The 17,308-nt window shown below is 35.5% G+C and overlaps 1 protein-coding gene across 1 annotated transcript in view; it reads left to right on the top strand.

Annotated features, from left to right (window-relative positions):
* Positions 1–16,233, top strand: part of HMGA2 (high mobility group AT-hook 2) — a 188,576-nt gene extending 172,343 nt beyond the window's left edge. Inside the window, exon 5 of the mRNA XM_031940878.1 lies at positions 13,201–16,233. Within this exon, the coding sequence (XP_031796738.1) occupies positions 13,201–13,248 (48 nt within the window). The 3' untranslated portion in view covers positions 13,249–16,233. The remainder of the gene's footprint in view (positions 1–13,200) is intronic.
* The last annotated feature ends 1,075 nt before the right edge of the window (positions 16,234–17,308 follow it).

Below are 17,308 nucleotides of genomic sequence, written 5' to 3'. Positions count from 1 at the left end.
AACTTGTCGTTCTTTAAGAGGCACTAAGAGCACTCTTATGTTATATGAGAAACCAAGATTTTGATTCTATCATCCCTTCCCTTCACATCTCCTAGATCATAGAAAACTGGGAGAGTAAGGTAAAAACAATTCTGTAGTGGGAAAAGAAGTTAAATCTCATGCAGAATGTAAGGGAATATAAGCAGGGCATTATAGTAAGAAATAAAAATGAAAGAAGGAGGGAATATCAGAAATAGAAATCCTCAAAAGAACCTAAGATGAAGAGGAGCAGAAACAAGAGAAGAATGAAGCAAATCTAAATAATTATTAGCTGTTAATACCAGTCCTATAAACAGATGAAATAATTAGCTAGCAGTTGTAATAAAGGAACATTGGCAAGAATAGGAAGTCAACTGGTTCTTGGCAGAGAATGTCTTGTTATTCCAATGACATAATTTCTAAACAGAAGTGAAAACACATTGCTCAGTTTGGGGCTGTTTATAGACCCCCAAGTAGGTCAAAGAAGCTGGGTGTCTGGGGTTGACCTTGTTTGTGCTAGAGTGTGGAGAGTTTTTGTTGTGTTGGTCATGATTTTTTAAATTCCAAAATGATATTTCCACTTATGCTTTTTTTCTCATGACTTTATTGTAAGATGAATGGGGGAAGGGATTAACTTGGGGGAAAGAAAACATTCAAATTTAACAGAGACTAACTTCCAATTTATGAGTGATAACTTCTTAAGCATGGAGGAAAGGCCCCATGTTAAGCTAAAAAATAAACAAGTAGTGACCTCTCCCTACCTCTCACATCCATGTTTTGGATGTTTGGCACCTCCATTTGGATGAAGCTTGAATGCCAACCACCTGTCACATGCAATCAGTTAGTAAATTTACCAGAAGCTTTGACCTGCCAATTTTTTTGGCCAGGATTGAATACGGAATAAACAGTAACCAATTTTCAAAGTCTAATCTCACTACAAAACTCTAGAACTCTGAATAAAAATATAGGTTCCTCTACCTAAAAACACTCATTGTATATCAGGAGTATTTGCAAATGTCAGTAATACTTTTTTATGGTCCTATACAAAAGTTGCTCAAAATGTTTTTTTTTTTTTTTTTAATGGAAGAGAATGTGAAATATTCCAAATCACTAATAAGAGAAATGCATATTAGAACAACTGTTATTTTTGCCACAAAAAGAAAAATGACAAGATGTTCATTACAAATGATTCACTGGTGTTATAAATGTGAATAACTTTAAAAATCCTAAAGATTTTTACTCCAAAAAGTCACTAAACTTTGTACACCTTTAGATGCAGCAATACCACTACTAAATCTATTCTTCAAAGAGATCAAAGAAAGAAGGAAAGAACCTAGATGGCAAAAATGTTCATAGCATTCCTTTTATTTTACTGGAAACTAGGAGAGTGAGTGCCATCAATTAGTGAATGGCAAATAAATTATAGTAAAATGCAATGGCCTGTAATTGCACCATAAGAAATGAAGAATGGGATTAATTCAGAGAAATCTCAGAGGCCTTACATGAAGTGATAGAGTGAATTGAGAAGAACCAAGAGAAAAAGATAAATGATAGCTATAATAACGTAAAGAAAAACAAGTCTGAACAATTTCGTGATTCATCATCAATGAAATGATCAATGACAATTTCAGAGATTTTTTTTTGGGGGGGGGGATAGGAGTTTGAAATTTAAAAGAAAAAGGATCTTACTGATGCCAGGAAGGGAAAAAAAGAGCACCAATGAAGAGGTTTTGAAATGTGTCAAACAAAAAAGGAAGTTTAGAGGGCAACATAAACAAGTAGGACAGTTTTGTAACTATTATGTTGAATTATTACATACTTTTAAAAATCACAAGTTTCATGTGGTAAAGATTTGCAGTTCTATATACAATCCTCATTTTTGGGGTTTTGTTTTGTTTCATTTTTTACTAAAACTGTTCCTGTTTATTGGTGTTTATCAAGTTCAGATTAACAAAAAAATTCTTTTTTAATTTTAAAGATGAAAAATTAAAGGATTGAGGAAGATAGATTTTTCCTTGGACATCAGAAAAGAGAATGAAAATAAATATCTTGCTGCAATTTGATGTTTATTGAAAACTGATAGGAAAAAAAATTTTGTTTTTCATTGTTTCCCTAAAGATATGAGGAATTTATTCCATAAGTCACCTTTGACCTCTTTTTAAAATATTTTTTAACTAAACCAAATCACAAATAGCTTTTCAGAAGAGTAAGACCTTTGGATAACATTTTTCCTACTGTTTGAGACAAGTCATTGAAGGATTTTTCTTCCAAATGATTACTTTTTGTTGTTGTTGTTGTTATTGCTCAGTCATTTCAGTTGTGTCTCATTCTTTCCCTCATTCGTCCATTCGGAGTTTTCTTGGCAGAAATATTAGAATGGTTGGCTGTTTCCTTCTCCAGATCATTTTACAGATGAAGAAACTGAGACAAACAGTTGAATGACTTGTCCAGGGTCACACAGAAAACAAGTATCTGAGATCAGCTTGGAACTCAGTTCTTCTGACTCCATCCTCGGCATTATATCCACTGTACCATTTTTAATTAATGTGCCATCTATCCATTGTGTCTGATCCTTCTCTATGATATAACTAGCTTTCTAAGCATGTGATTCATTATCAACAGCCACCATTGTTTATTACATCAAGATTAGAACTAGCATGAAATCTTAAACAAAGGCAATTGCCATGGTCATTTTGCCCTAGAGAAGAGCTGACATTTGTATTGTTGACCCAGTATCAATCAGGAGCCCCCAAAAAAAGATTGTCTGCTTTCATTTTTTTCAAAAGAATTTTAATATTTACTAGGACGTACCAGTCATTTAGGTGAATTTTTAAAATAAGTTCAAGTTCTCTAAGAGGCAGCATGGTTTAGTGGAGGGAAACTGAGCTTGAAATCAGAAACACAAGGGTCACATTCTACCTCTGGTGATACTGGCAAATTTAGGGTTAGTCTTCTAAGAAACTCTTTAAGATTATAAATTTCAAAATTACCAACCTTCTGCCAAAAGGCAGAATGAGTTTCCTTATCTATGAGTTTCCTCTATTAATACATTCATAGGACTTGTCCCTATCAAATTATTTCTAAAGCATGATCATAATGGCTGCCTACTTTTTTTTATTGTGAACCCTCTATATTTCTTTCTATATTTTAAGGAAAGTTATTGAAAATGTTTTTGGACTATGATCGTGATTTCATTAATACACAAAATTATCAGGGAGAACATTCTGTCCACTTTTTGTCCACTTTCAATGACAATTTCAGAGATTTTTTGGGGGGAGAGGTAGGAGTTTGAAATTTAAAAGAAAAGGGATCTTACTGATGCCAGAAGGGAAAAAAAATCAATTCAAAATCAGCTTTTTCTTTTAAAGTCTTATAAAGTACCTAAGGCACTGAGAAGTGAAGAAACTTTCTTAGAATCACATGGTCATTATGTACCAGAGATCAGACTGGAATCCAGGTTTTCCTAATTCCAACACCAGCTTGCTCTTTCTCTCCACTGAACCAAGCTATTTCCCTTAATTAACATCCTTGGGAAATAAGACACTTAATTTAAAGACAAAAAAGATATTTAATTTAGTAAACCACTGTTCCACTTAAACCACCACTTCTAGTGTGATAGTCAATGTTCCCAAATCAATATCACCAGAAAGATACATCACCAGATGTATCTTTAAGTGTAATTAATAAGTTTTTTAACTACTGAAAATTTTCTAATCTCCTTCTTCATGATACCCCAGTGAAAAACAAATATCCTTGTCCAGGATTGGATAAAAGAGGGAAGGGTCAGAAATAACTATTTTTATAATGCCTACTATATGCTAGGCACTGTGCTAAATGCTTTACAAATATGTAATTGAATCTTTACAACATTCTTAGGAGATAGGGTGCTGCTGTTATACCCATTTTATGGTTGGATAAACAGACACAGATAACTGATTTCCTCAGATTCACCCAGCAAGTAATTGACTAGTCCAGATTTAAACTCAGTGCTTTCTAAGTCCAGGCCCAGTGCTCTATCCACTATACCACCCAGCTGCCTCATATTTTGATAGCATCAGAGTTCATATTGAAACCCAGACCTCCTGACTCTCAAGCCAATATTTTCTATTCTATATCCCTGAAGAAAAGAAAACCACCAAGAGAGTGGTGAATTCCATAGGATATGTTATTGTACTTTAAACTAAGGGGATTCTGCCTCTCCCCCCAAATGTTGTAAAAATTAAAACGTAGAGAAGTAAAGACAATAAATTCATAGCCACAGTAATCAAAATGCTATAGTGCAATTTGGTGGCACTTCTTACTCTTCTAAAGACCTCCACCTGTATTATCTTGTTTTCTCCTCACATTTATTCCTTGAAGCATTAACTACATCAGATCACATTTTCTTCATTTGACCAGTAAAGAAGATTAAGTGATTTGCCTAAGATTACCCAACTAGTTAATGAAAGATAGGGCTAGCACCACTTCTCCTGATCTCCAAACTTAATACTCCTTCCATGCGATACAAGCCCAAGGGGAGACAACATAATGTAGTAAGCAAGAGTTCTTAACCTGGAGTCCATGAAATATAAATATATATATGCTTATACATATTATATATGTGTATATAATATATGTATAATTGCTTTTCGATATAAATGGTTTCTCTTGTAATCTTACACCTTTAAATGCATTCTGGAAAAGATCCACACATTTCACTAGACTGCTGATGGTATCATGTCTGTGACTCATAAAACGTTAAAATACTTTGGTGTACTGGAAAGTGCACTGGACTTAGAGTCTTATGTTCAAATTCATACTCTCCTCCTTACTCCTTATGTAGTGTTTTCAGTCACCTAACTATACTGAGATTCATTTTCCTCATGCATAATGGAAAAAGGTTGAGTAACATGATATCTGAGGTCCCCTTGCTCTAAATCAATGCTCCTGTAACATGCTTTTATTTCATTTTGCAAATTATTCTTTAAAAATGTAGTTCCTATTTCCAAGTTGGGGATATACTCCCCAAAGGAACCTTGAGATTTATGCAATTTTTTGTTTAGGTCATAAGTATAAAATAGAAATGAGATATAAAAATGAACAAAAAATTTAATCTTTTTCTTAAAACTATCAAAAATTTGTTTTATCTCTAGAATTTCTACCATGAATTCTTGTGCCTGTCAAATTATATAGTTTATGTATATTCTATTTCAAAAGCGGGGAGAAGTGTCATAAAGTTTTTCTAGTTGGAGGAAATAATCACTTTCCATCAAGTTAAACAGCCCCAATCCATTTTAAATTAAAATATCTGACAGAAAAGCAAGAAATCTGTGCTTTGTGGTCACTTGAGTCTTTTAACAAAGAAACCTGAAAAATTAGTTCCTGGTCAGTATGGCTAACAGGAGGGTCCTTGATTCCCATTTTGGTGGTATTACTTGGAGATACTGAAGAACTTGAAAAACTCTTAAGTGCGTCATCCTAAATCCTTAAGGAGTTGAACATATTAGGATGACAAAAAGAGTATGTCATTAAACCACAACTACCCTTTCTGGATTACCAGGTATTTGTAGATTTATTGGCAAGATGGCTTAAATTATGGATGTATTTTTAGCCTGCAGCATTACATAATAAAAGAGCAGTGGAATTCTTTGCAGTTAAAAAAAAAATAGAGCCTTATTAAAGCCGACACGGACTTCTGTGATTTTGCATTCCTCAATCTGTCCAAAGAGGTACTCCATGGTTACACAATCAATAAAGTTTGAAGGGGTGAGCATTTCCATTTCCCCATTCAGTTTAAGAATTGGGACAGCCTCCCTCTCACTACAGACCCGCTGTTTAGTCTGAATCTGAAAATTAAACCCAGAACTTGAGCTCTCAAACATTAAATACTACATTTCTTGCCAGCTCACAACCTCACCAGTGTCTGTGTGGTAAGGTCTATGACTAAACACTTCAGACATTTTAAAAAGCATTTTAGAACTCCATCAAGCATTAGTGTGTGTATGTGTGTGTGTGTGTGTGTGTGTGTGTGTGTGTGTGTGTTTTAATCACTTAGCTGAATTGTACCATAAGGTATACCACATCCATTCTGCTGGACCAAATCAAAAGGACAATGATATTTCCAAAATATGTTTCTGATTCTTTTTGGAATTTTCCAAGCTCAGTTGAGAGCCAGGGTGTTCTGAACGGGTGATGGTAGAGCTGTATTTGGGAAATGTCTTTTTTTCTTGAGCAAAAGAAAACATGGGGCAAAGATGGGTGCAGTTTACCAATAATCCTGAACAATAAAGCTGTCCCATTTGGCTTCTCTCTCTCCTTCTCCTTCCTCTGCTCCCTGCAAGAAAACATGCTTGTTAGACTCCTCAGAGGGCAGCCTCCGTTTTCTTTGTGAGGTAGCTATGTGAATGACTGTGGGCTGTTCAGTGTTCAGAGAGACCTTAGTGACTGGTGCTCATAAAAATGTCACTGTGCACTTCCACTTTGAAAGACCCTTTTATCTTACCTTCCTGAAGCCCCTTTCCAATGGGTTAGCACGCTTGGCCAGGAAGCTGTAGCTATGCCTTCCCACATAGCGAGGCCGTAATGAGGTGTGTTCAGCCCTTGGCTACATGTTTCAATCTCTTTCTTATTACTTCAAAGCTTTTGTTGGAGGTCTGAACAATTTTGCGATCTCATTGGTGATAGGTTTTTAACTTAGAGTTAAAAACAAGTTTTTAAATTATGCCAGTGCCCAGAAAAGTCTGTCTACTGCTTAGTGGCAGAATTCATAAAGAGGTAAATAAAGAGAACATGATTCGAGGAGGCCGATTGATTAGCATTTTCTTCACTTTGGCTGGTCCCGATCCTTGTAATTTCCCATAATTTCTGCTTTGATGAATTTATTTTGCCTTAAGAGGGATTCTAGTATATTCATGCTGCTGAGAACAGTCATGAACACTGTCTGGGGACTAAACAGTCACACACAGGAAAGGTAAATAAAACTTCTTCATCCCCTGCTTTAGTTAGTAAACTCTTTGAGAATAGAGGTTGGCTTTTTGCCTCTTTTTGTATCCTTTGCACTTAGCACTATGCTTAATAAGCACTTAAGAAATGTTTATTGAATTGAATTGAGAATGAGGTCACTTGGATTTTGAAAGCTCATCTTCAAATTGGCTTAGAGACCGCTTCCTTTTTTTTTTTTTTTCATTACCTCCATATTTCCCCTTCTTGACAGCTCAAGGACTTAAGAAGTCCTAAGTGAATGGAAAGTTCAAAAACCTGTTCTGTTTTATAGATAGGCTGTTTAAAAGGTTTGTGGAGGTATCATGGTGTCGTCTATCTTCATGTGACTTGACAGAAATGTCTATCCTGGGAGTATACCCAATTCTGAGATAGTGGGACATATATATAATGGGCTGAGACAGAGAACAGAACCACATTTTTGTTCCATTGGGAGCCATATTTGTTCTGAAAGTCATATAGGATGACAATTTCATCAAATGACACTCGCATTAAATACAAAAAGTGAAAGAATGTAAAAATTGGCAGAGAGACATTTTTAAAAATCCTATCTTCCCATATCCATCTATAATGATCAAAACAGCCCCAGAGTGATGAAATTTAGAGGGAATAGTTGACAGTTTCACATTTCTTTCAAAAGCAGAAACAACTGAACTTAGTATACTTAATTAGCAAGCATAATTAGTTTGAAAAAGAAGCTACCAGAGAGAACTTTTCTCTCCCTACACAAAGGCTTTGTGGTACCCCATACATGGTCCCTTTCTCTTATTAAACTTCCCCCAACACAATTATACCCTCCTACTGAATCTATCTTAAAAGATTGGTTTTTGAGGGTCTACTTCCTGCTTCTTAGCTTGAGCATGAAAAATGCTTGTTATGACTCTACCTAGCTGTGTTATGTTAAGAAGTATTCAGCAACAACAAAGAATACTCTAAATCATCGTTTTCTTTGAGTCACAGTGGACTTTGAACAAACTACTGACATTTCATGATCTTGGTGATCAGTTTCTAGCAGTTTGAATAACATTATAGTTCAACCTAGATTATTTTTAAATTTGTGGATTTTTATTTCTTTCCAGATTTAAAAATTAATTTTTTACTTTAAAAATATTTAATTTTTTTCTTTTTATTGTGAATTTTCCTAACATCCATGAGCAGGAAAATTTTAATATGCAAAGAGAAATATGGTTATGAAACTGTGAACTTGTGATGAGTATGATTTGTTTTCTTCTGTATACATTAAATTTACTACAGTAGTAACAATATTACCCTGTTTTCTGACACCTTCTGAACTTCCTTATGTTCTCTTTTGAATATTTTAAAATATTTCATTGATGTACTCTTCTATTTTTTTGCATCATTATCATTACCACTCTGTATTCCTCCCTCATCAACAGAAACCCTCCTTTAGAAGAAATCAACCAATCAGTAAATATTTATTAAGTACCTACTATGTATCAAGCATTGTGCTAGATAGATAAGTATAATTAAGCAAAAGCAAAGTGGATGGAGTGTCAGACATCAAGTCAGAAAGACCTAGGTAACTCATTGAAGCCTGTTTACCTCAATTTCCTCATCTGCAAAATGAGCTGGAGAAGAAAATGGCAAATCATTCCACTATCTCTGCCAAGAAAACCCCAAAGAGGATCAGAAAGAGTCAGACTAAACAGAAAGATGACTGAACAACAACAAAGCAAAACAAATCAACAGATTAAGCCATGTCTGAAAATGTTATGTTTCAATTCACCTCTTCTCTATCATCTCTCTACCAAGAAATGGGAATCATGAATTGTCATCAATCTTCTATATAGAGAGAGAGGTCAGAGGTAAATGGTTTTAGAGTTTATTGAGTCAAAATTGAGTTATCATTTAATTGATAAGAAAAGAAGGACAAATGTTAACTAGCTTGCCCAAGGTCACATTAAGGAAAGATTCAAATTCAGACTTTCCTAATTCCACATCCAGCCCTCCATCCATTCTAACCAGTAGAGTCACGTAATTGGTGATGGAGTTAATCATAATTTTGGGGTTTTTCAAAGTTGTTTTTCTTTATGTAATAGTAGGCATTATGTAAATTTCTCCTGGCTCTGCTCATTAGTTTCCCTTAATCTCTCTTTTTTTCATTTCTAATGTCAATACTATTTTATCCCGTTTATATATTATAATTTAGAGTCAATCAAACTTATAAAATTCCTACTGTGTTCCACATATGGCACTTTAGTATGGTCTAGGAATACAAAGTGAGGCAAACAGCAGTCCCCACTCTCAGGGACCTTACAGTCCAATAAGGGAAACAACAGTCAAATAATTTTGTGCAAACAAGCTATAGACTGTAGAAACTGGAAATAAACAATAGTGAAAAGACACTGGAATTAAAAAGTAAGGTGAAAATATCCTGAAGAATGGGAAATCTAAGCTGAAACTTGAAAGAGGCCAACAAAGAGGCATTCACCTTATTTCTGGTTCTTTGCAACAATAAAAAGTGCTGCTATAAATACTTTGGTACATATGGATCCTTTCACCCTTTGGACTATATTTTTGGTTAATGGAATTGCTGAGTCAAAGATATGCACAGTTTGTGACTTCTAAGATATGGTTCACAGTTTAACCAAAAGTGCTTTCATATTCTTGTCCTCCTATATCCTCTCCAACAATTTCAATTTTCCTCTTTTGTCATCTTCACCAATACAAGAATGGAATTTTAATAAAGCTAGAATATTTATATAGTTGCTTTCATGTTTGCAAAGCACTTGTTGAAGTTGTTCAATCATTTCTAACTCTTCATGATTCCATTTGAGGTTTTCTTGGCAAAGAAACTGGAATGATTTGCCATTTCCTTCTCCAGCTCATTTTCCAGATGAAGAAACTAAGGCAAAAAGGGTGAAGTGACTTGCCCAGCATAGAGCTAGCAAGTGTTTGAAGCCAGATTTGAATTCAGGAAGATAAGTCTTCCTGACTCCAGCCCCAGTACTCTATCTACTGCTCTCTCTGGCTGCACATTTGTAAAGCAACACATGCTATTTCATTTTATCTTAACAACTATGTAAAGTAGATGCTATTAGCTGTACATTTACAAAGCACTACATGTATGTTATTTCATTTTATCCTAATAACAACTGTGTAAAGTAGACATTATTAATATCCATGCTTTATAGATGAAGAAAAAGTGTATGCTAAGAAAAGTTAAATGACGTGCCCAGAATCACCCAGCAAATGGCTTGTCTAGGAGGAAGCCAATCCTGAGTCCAAGTCTAGATCTCAATACACTGTGTCTCTTTGCTGCATTTAGAGGGATTTTTTTTCCTGATTATTAATGGGTTAAAGCATTTTATGGCTATTGATTGCTCACATTTTTTGTCTTCACTTATTAGGGAATGTTTCTCATTATTATCAGATTCTATCATAATACAATAAAGCCAAACAAATTATCTAACCTACTTGAATTCTATTAATGCATCAAGATCTGGCATCTGAGACAGTGAAGTGGTACCATGCATATTAAGTGTCCAGGGACAAGCCACATATACTAGACAAGTCATTAACCTCTGTTTCTTCATTTACAAAATATCATATATCTCACAGAGTAGTTTGTGGGGTAAAATGTAAAATATTTAATGAGTCAAAGCACAAAATTAAATGCTAGCTATTAGAAGTCAGATGGTCTAAATTCAAATCCCAGCTCAAATGCTTACTAGCAATAAACTCTGTCCCATTTTGAAAACAAAACAAAACAAAAAACAGCCATTATAGTGGTGAATTTTAAAGTAGTTACTTAAATCTGCATCCCTTGGTCCCAAAGAGAAGTGAATCATTACCAAAATGAAGCCAGTTTCTGTCTGACAGGTTAGCAACTTCCTGGAATTTAAATATTAAGTGAAAAGGCAAGGTCAGGAGGCAGCTGACCCTTGACTTTTTTTGCTTTCGTCTCTCCATGGCTTTGATCACGCTACATCTCCCTTTGTGGCTAGTCCTCTGGAGAGTAGAGTCCCAGGGTCATGGCCTGTTGCCTCGTCAAGAGGTCTAAACCGACCGGCTTAAATACTGGAGGCCCACAGTTTAGCAGGAAGGTCTTTTACTTCATGCTTTCCATATTTCCCACCTAACCCACAGCAGACTAAACAAAACCAGTGTTAAATCTCATGGCTATACGCTGCTATGGTTATATTTTTTAAGCTGTCATCCATTCATTTGTGTGTGTATGTTTATTCCCTGGATTAACAACTTTTTTTTTTCAGTCTTTTTGGGGGGAGATGTTTGAAACCTTTTGAAAAGGGATTGAAATAAGCAGTGGCCTATGATTAAAGGCAAGGGAGAAGAGTTGGAGGAAGAGACAGAGAGATAGAGACAGAGATAGAAAGACAGAGATAGAGACAGAGAGAAGGAAACAGTGAGGAGAGACAGAGAAAGAAAGATGGAGAGAAAAAGAGAGACAAGCAGAGAGAGAGAAACAGAGATAGAAAGAGAGAAGGAAACAGAGAGGAGAGAGAGAGAAAGAGGCAGACAGAGAAAGAGAGAAAGAAAGAGATGGAGAGAGAGAAAAAGAGAGAAAAGCAGAGAGAGACAGAGATAGAAAGAAGGAAACAGAGATGAGAGACAGAGAAAGAGGCAGACAGAAAGAGAGAAAGAAAGAGATGGAGAGAGAGAGAAAAAGAGAGACAAGCAGAGAGAGACAGAGAAAGAAAAAGATGGAGAGAAAGAGAGAGAGAGAGAGAGAAGTGGAAAGACAGAAAGAAGGAAACAGAGAAAGGAGACAGGAGAAACACAGAAAGAGAAAGGGGGGTGTAGAGACAGATATATAGAGAAAGAGACAAAGACAAAGATGGGGGGATAAAGAGAGAAAGAAAAAGAGAGAGAGAGAGGAGTGCATGTGTGTGTATGTTTTTTTTTTTTTTTTCCATGTGGCCACTCTTATGGAGCGGTGTCACACATGGTAGCATTTAGGAGCCCCTTCACAGCTGAAGTGTTTCAAACACTAATGAATGGAGGTTTGGTCATATAATGCAGACAAGCTTTAAGGCATGCTTTACTGAATGGTGTACTGTAGTGGCCTGGGAAAGGAAGAGAGTTATAAATTGTGTCAGTTAGCCACCCAGACAAAATGAAGCCATGTGGAAAATCAAATCTATTAAAGTATGAAGTCTGTTATAAGCTGTTTTAAGCCGACCATTCTTAAAGGGTCTCAGTTAGCTGTAGGGATAAATGTTTACCTAGTCTTCCTAGGTCTTGTTCACATGCCGTCTTACGAGATGATGGAGCCGCATTTGATAAAAATCAACTTCTCACTAACAACCCTTTTTATCAGAAATGTTTATTGTCTCCCATTTACCACCCATGTCCTGAAAGGTATTGCAAACTTATTAAATAAGCAAAGGAAAGAGGGCTGACTGGTGAGGGAGTTGGAGAGTGTGGGGAACAGGGAGGTCTGTCGAGGGCCCCTACCAACTCCAAAGACATAGACAGCAGGAGGAACACTTAGACTCAACATTAAAAAATATTCCCAGCAATCCATAATCAAGACAGAATAAATTTGTGCTGCCAGGGTGATCAACCATTTCTATGTATAGCTTAAATGTTTGGAAGCCAGAGAAGTCATGTAAACCTTTGGTTATCATTTTTTTTAGGTTACAGAAAATCATCTATTCTCTTTGGCTCTTTAACAAAAATTAATTCACACACTAAATTTTTTTTCCTTTCTCCCTCTTGATTCTTTAATAAACAAAAGGACAAGGATAAATTTGAAGGGGAGTAGTGGGTGATGATTACCACACTACTAATGATGCAGAAGGATAAAAGCTCTCCCCCTGCCTCCTTCATTTGTTCCTTTTCTTTTTCGACCCTTAATGCCAAATTTGAACGATCTTGATAGAAATGCATTTGTTTCTTTTTCCATACTCACCGGTGAAGAAACAGACATCACACTGACATTCTTTGGCCTGAAAACAATTACGTTTTCTGCCTGTCACTATGTCAAATGTTAAATCAACAATGGTTAATGACTACTATGGGAAAAAACAACACCTTGATTCCTCAACTACTTGTTTAAGAAACGTTGAAAGTGGGAGGTACTTGCCAATTAGTCTCATCCTTCTTGGAAGCCAGCAGAAATTCAAGTCACGATTTCCATTCTAAGAAAGTCCCCTCTCACTTTACTTACAAGGCCCATAATCACAGGGAGTAATGATTGTCCTTTTTCATGTTTTCCAGGAAGAGACTGAAGAGACCTCCTCACAAGAATCTGCAGAGGATGATTAGGAGACCACACGATTCCATTTCTACCTCATCAGCAGTTGGGTCTTTCGAAGGGAGAAGACACTGCCGCGACCACTTTGTTTTCTTTTGCCATGGTCTTTTCCACTTTTGCCTGGGGGAAAAAAATCACATAACCTTAAAAAGGACTTTATTAATCACCTTCTTTGTAATCCCTTCACAGTCCCAGGTTTAGTGAAAAACTGCTGTAACACAGGGGGACACAGATTAACGATGCAACTTTTAATTACTGTTTTCTATTTTCTTAACCTACTAATAGTTTGTTGAGCTGCTAAGAAAGGGTGAATGGGTCAGAAAAATCTTTGAATCAGGTTTAGTCATTCACTGCACTGCATGTAAACAAGAAACTTGTAATATTAATTATAATGGGCATTCATACAGGAAAGGCTTGGTGTGAAACACGTTTTAGGCCTCAGACACCACCAACAACCCACTCTCTATCTTAGTCAACTCCCTGTTTAGAACACCAAAGATAAGGGATAGATGCTACTCTTTTTTTTTTTTTTTTAATTATCTTGTAGACTTTTACTTGATTTTTTCACTTACTGTTATTTCAAGAAAGATTTAAGGCTGATTTGTCATTTCTCTCAACTCATAAACCAGAAGAGGTTATACTCATTTTGCAGAAGGGAAGTAAGGCAAATCTATGTTGCCAAATTGCATATTTATGGATATACTGAGCATATTGGCAGGAGCAATGAACACCACTCAGTAGTACTCATCTTCAGGAAAACACTCATCTGGATAGAACTGACTTTCTCCACAGGTATACTCCATTTAGAAATCAGTAACAATTGTCCTGAAAGCATCTCTAGATGGTTATCAAGTAAAACGACCATCTTTAAAAAAAAATTTTTTTTTAAATAAAGGTACTTCTGGATTAATGACATCAATTAATGTGAAGCATAGGAAAGGGGATAAATTAAAAATTTGTGGGAGGGATGCCACAGTCACCCTACTAGTGATGAAAAATTGAAAGGATTCATATCTTTTTTCATTATGTATTGATTTAAATGTAAAAACAAAAAAAAAGAATACTATGTACCTCAAAGTGGGGTTTTGTATTAATTCCAATGATGCCTTTTGACATAGGATGGTTGGCTGGTATTTTACCTCAATTTCAGTGCTCCCATCTTTTCATTCAAACTGCACTTTTAGCAACAGATGCAATATATTCCCCACTATTCAATGCTACCTCTGATTTTTACAATTACTTTTACAGCCTGATAAATACTTGCTGCTATACACATAAAATGCAGGAAAAAAAATCCTTTGGGTAAATGATTTTGGATCTCTTCGTTTTCTCTTCATTTCTGCCTCACCACTTAATTACAGTTAAAAAAGCAATGTCTTTAGTGTTTCAGCATGACATGTATTTTTCTTTTCATTTTTCCCCAATTTTAAATGTACTTATTTCTATTCTCTGCTAGATTTCTATGTAATGTACTGTTAACTTGAATATATTTTTGTACTGAATTGCTCCTAGGTTTTGTAAGGATAATTTTCTTCAATGACACTACATGACAAAAACACAAAACAAAACAAAATTTTAACTGTACTGTTTGAACATTACTGTCCAAGTTTGTACCTCAAATGAATTGTTTAAAGAAATGGACTAATGGATTGACAAAGACCTACCTCCAGACGTTAAATGGAATGAATATGTTAACTTTCAGCATTAGTTCTGCCATGTTTGAAACAGTTAAGACTGCAACTAGTCCCTAATCAAAATTATTTTTGTAAAAGAATTTTGATAGAAAAGAACACATTTTAAATTACTTTTTCACTAAAAACAAAAAAAACCTTCAAAGAAACTTGAAGCTTTGTAGGTAGGAAGCAGTGAGCTTGGCTTTTGCATAATGCAATCATAAAAACATGTTTTAAAATTAGTAGATTGTAAGGAAATGCTTGACAAGTATTTTCATATATTTTACACAAATGTGATTTTTTAAAGATATGTTTCAACCAGATTTATTTTAAATGCTTCCTATGTAGAGTTTTTAATGCCTCTTTCTCTTAGTCAGTATGTCTATTTTTTTTTAACATTGTATTATGAACTGGGCCAGGAGGTAGTTTTTCATGAAGGCATATGTCAGTATGGCTTTTTTAATGTTCAAGCCAAACTAAAAAAGAAAAAACCACTCCTTTCTAGCTTCTTCACTGAGCTTATTTGAAGGCTCACATGCTTTTTGAAGCTGGCGAAGAGCTCATTGTTATAAAGCATGCCCTCCCCCCCAAAAAAGCCAATGGGAGAATTAAATCTAGGCATGTTAATGTTAACTGAGCATTAGACAAATGGAAATAACTAGTGGCTCTTTTAGAAGAAATTAAAAAGTCATTTTCCATAGAAGCCTTCAGTATAATACATTTTTAGAAACCTCAGTGGTCAATGCATGTTGGTCAGACTCTGAGCACCGAGGTATTTACAGCTCTGATGAAGTTTGTCTTTTATTTTCTATATATTGTACAATCAAAACACATTACTACCTCTTAGGGCCTACTATACCTCATTTTTTCAGACTGAAAAAAAATGCTTGTGGCCATTGGAACAGTGAGAACATCATAAAATTTTTTATATATATAGTTTATTTTTGTGGGAGATAAATTTTATAGGACTGTTCTTCATTGTCATTGGTCACTGCTAGGTAAGACTGGACATTTAGCTTTTCGACCATTTCTGCAACATAGGTATGTTTGCGGGAGAAAAGTATCAAGACGTTTAACTGCAGTTTACTTTTTCTCTATTTCTTGAGTGTCTTCTAACTTTTTTTTTTTTTGCTTTGTTCTTCATATAGAGTTGCTGTCTATGATTGTACCTTGAACTGCTTGCTTGTTGAAAATGTTCCTTTAATGGATTATCACATTCTGTTCAGCACAATAAACATCATAGCCTCTGTGATTCCCCAGGCTGTTTGGTTCCGATGTTTTGTCAGAGCTCCATTAAATGGGTAATAAAGTTGAACCAGGCTAAAGAGACAAGTGGTGACATTGAAGTCATTTGGCACTCTGGAATTGGGAGAGTCCATCATTGTAGGCTGGTAGCCCATGGTGCAGAGGGAACAACCCCTGCTTTGGGGGAATTGGGTGAGGAAGTAAAAATGCTCAGGGAGGTGGGCATCAGGAGATGGGATGCTGACTTTAGATGGGGTGATTGAGAGGCTTGAGCCAGCAGAGTCCTACAAATCTTGAGGTAATGTAGCTTCCAGATACCCATGAGGAAAAAATGTAACCCACTGGGTATATGCTTCCTGAGCCAAAGCCTTGTCACCTTTGCCACAATATTCTATATTTTCCTCCCTCCTCACTCCGTCCACCTCACTTTCACTCTGACTTGTGGAACAATCACATTTACACAACTATTCCTTTTTATAAGCATATTTCCATATTAATCATGTTTTAAAAGAAAAGTCAGAACAAAAGAGGAAAAAAACATGAGAAAAAAAAGGTGAAAATAATATGCTTCAATCTACATTCAGTCTCCATAATTTTTTCTCTGAATATGGATGGCATTTTCCAATCTTAAGTCTTTTGGAATTGTCTTGTATTGCCTGAATTGCTAAGAAGAGCTAAGTTTTTTAGAGTTGATCATTATGTAATCCTGTGGTTACTTAATATTAGTATTCCAGAAAAGGTGACATTAATTGATAGTTTTGTGATCTTTCTTATACCTGGGTGACTTCCTAGATCAAAATATCTCTCAGTCTATTCCCCTTCTCCCTCTTCTATTCCCCTATTAAAACCTGTTCATCAAGGGCTTGCTATTTGAATTTTTATCTCCAATACTTATAGCAGTCCTGGCCATTATAAGTACTCAGTATGTGGGGGGTTTTCATTCATTTAATTTTAACATGAATCTGGGATACCCACTTTTACAAGAAGGAAGGGAAATGTTCTCAAAAAACTTTAGTTGTTAAACAGACCTATCTTTTCATACAAAATTACAAAATAGAGTCCTAGGTATAGAGTCAGGAACAGTTGAGTTCAAATCCAACTTCAGACATTTAATAGATGTGTGACCCTGAGGAAATCACTTAACTCCTATTTA

This window comes from Sarcophilus harrisii, chromosome 5 (assembly GCF_902635505.1).
Source record: "Sarcophilus harrisii chromosome 5, mSarHar1.11, whole genome shotgun sequence".
NCBI classification, from domain to species: Eukaryota; Metazoa; Chordata; class Mammalia; order Dasyuromorphia; family Dasyuridae; genus Sarcophilus; species Sarcophilus harrisii.
The sequence above is the reverse complement of the archived record's forward strand: the minus strand, read 5'-3'. Positions and strand labels throughout refer to the sequence as shown.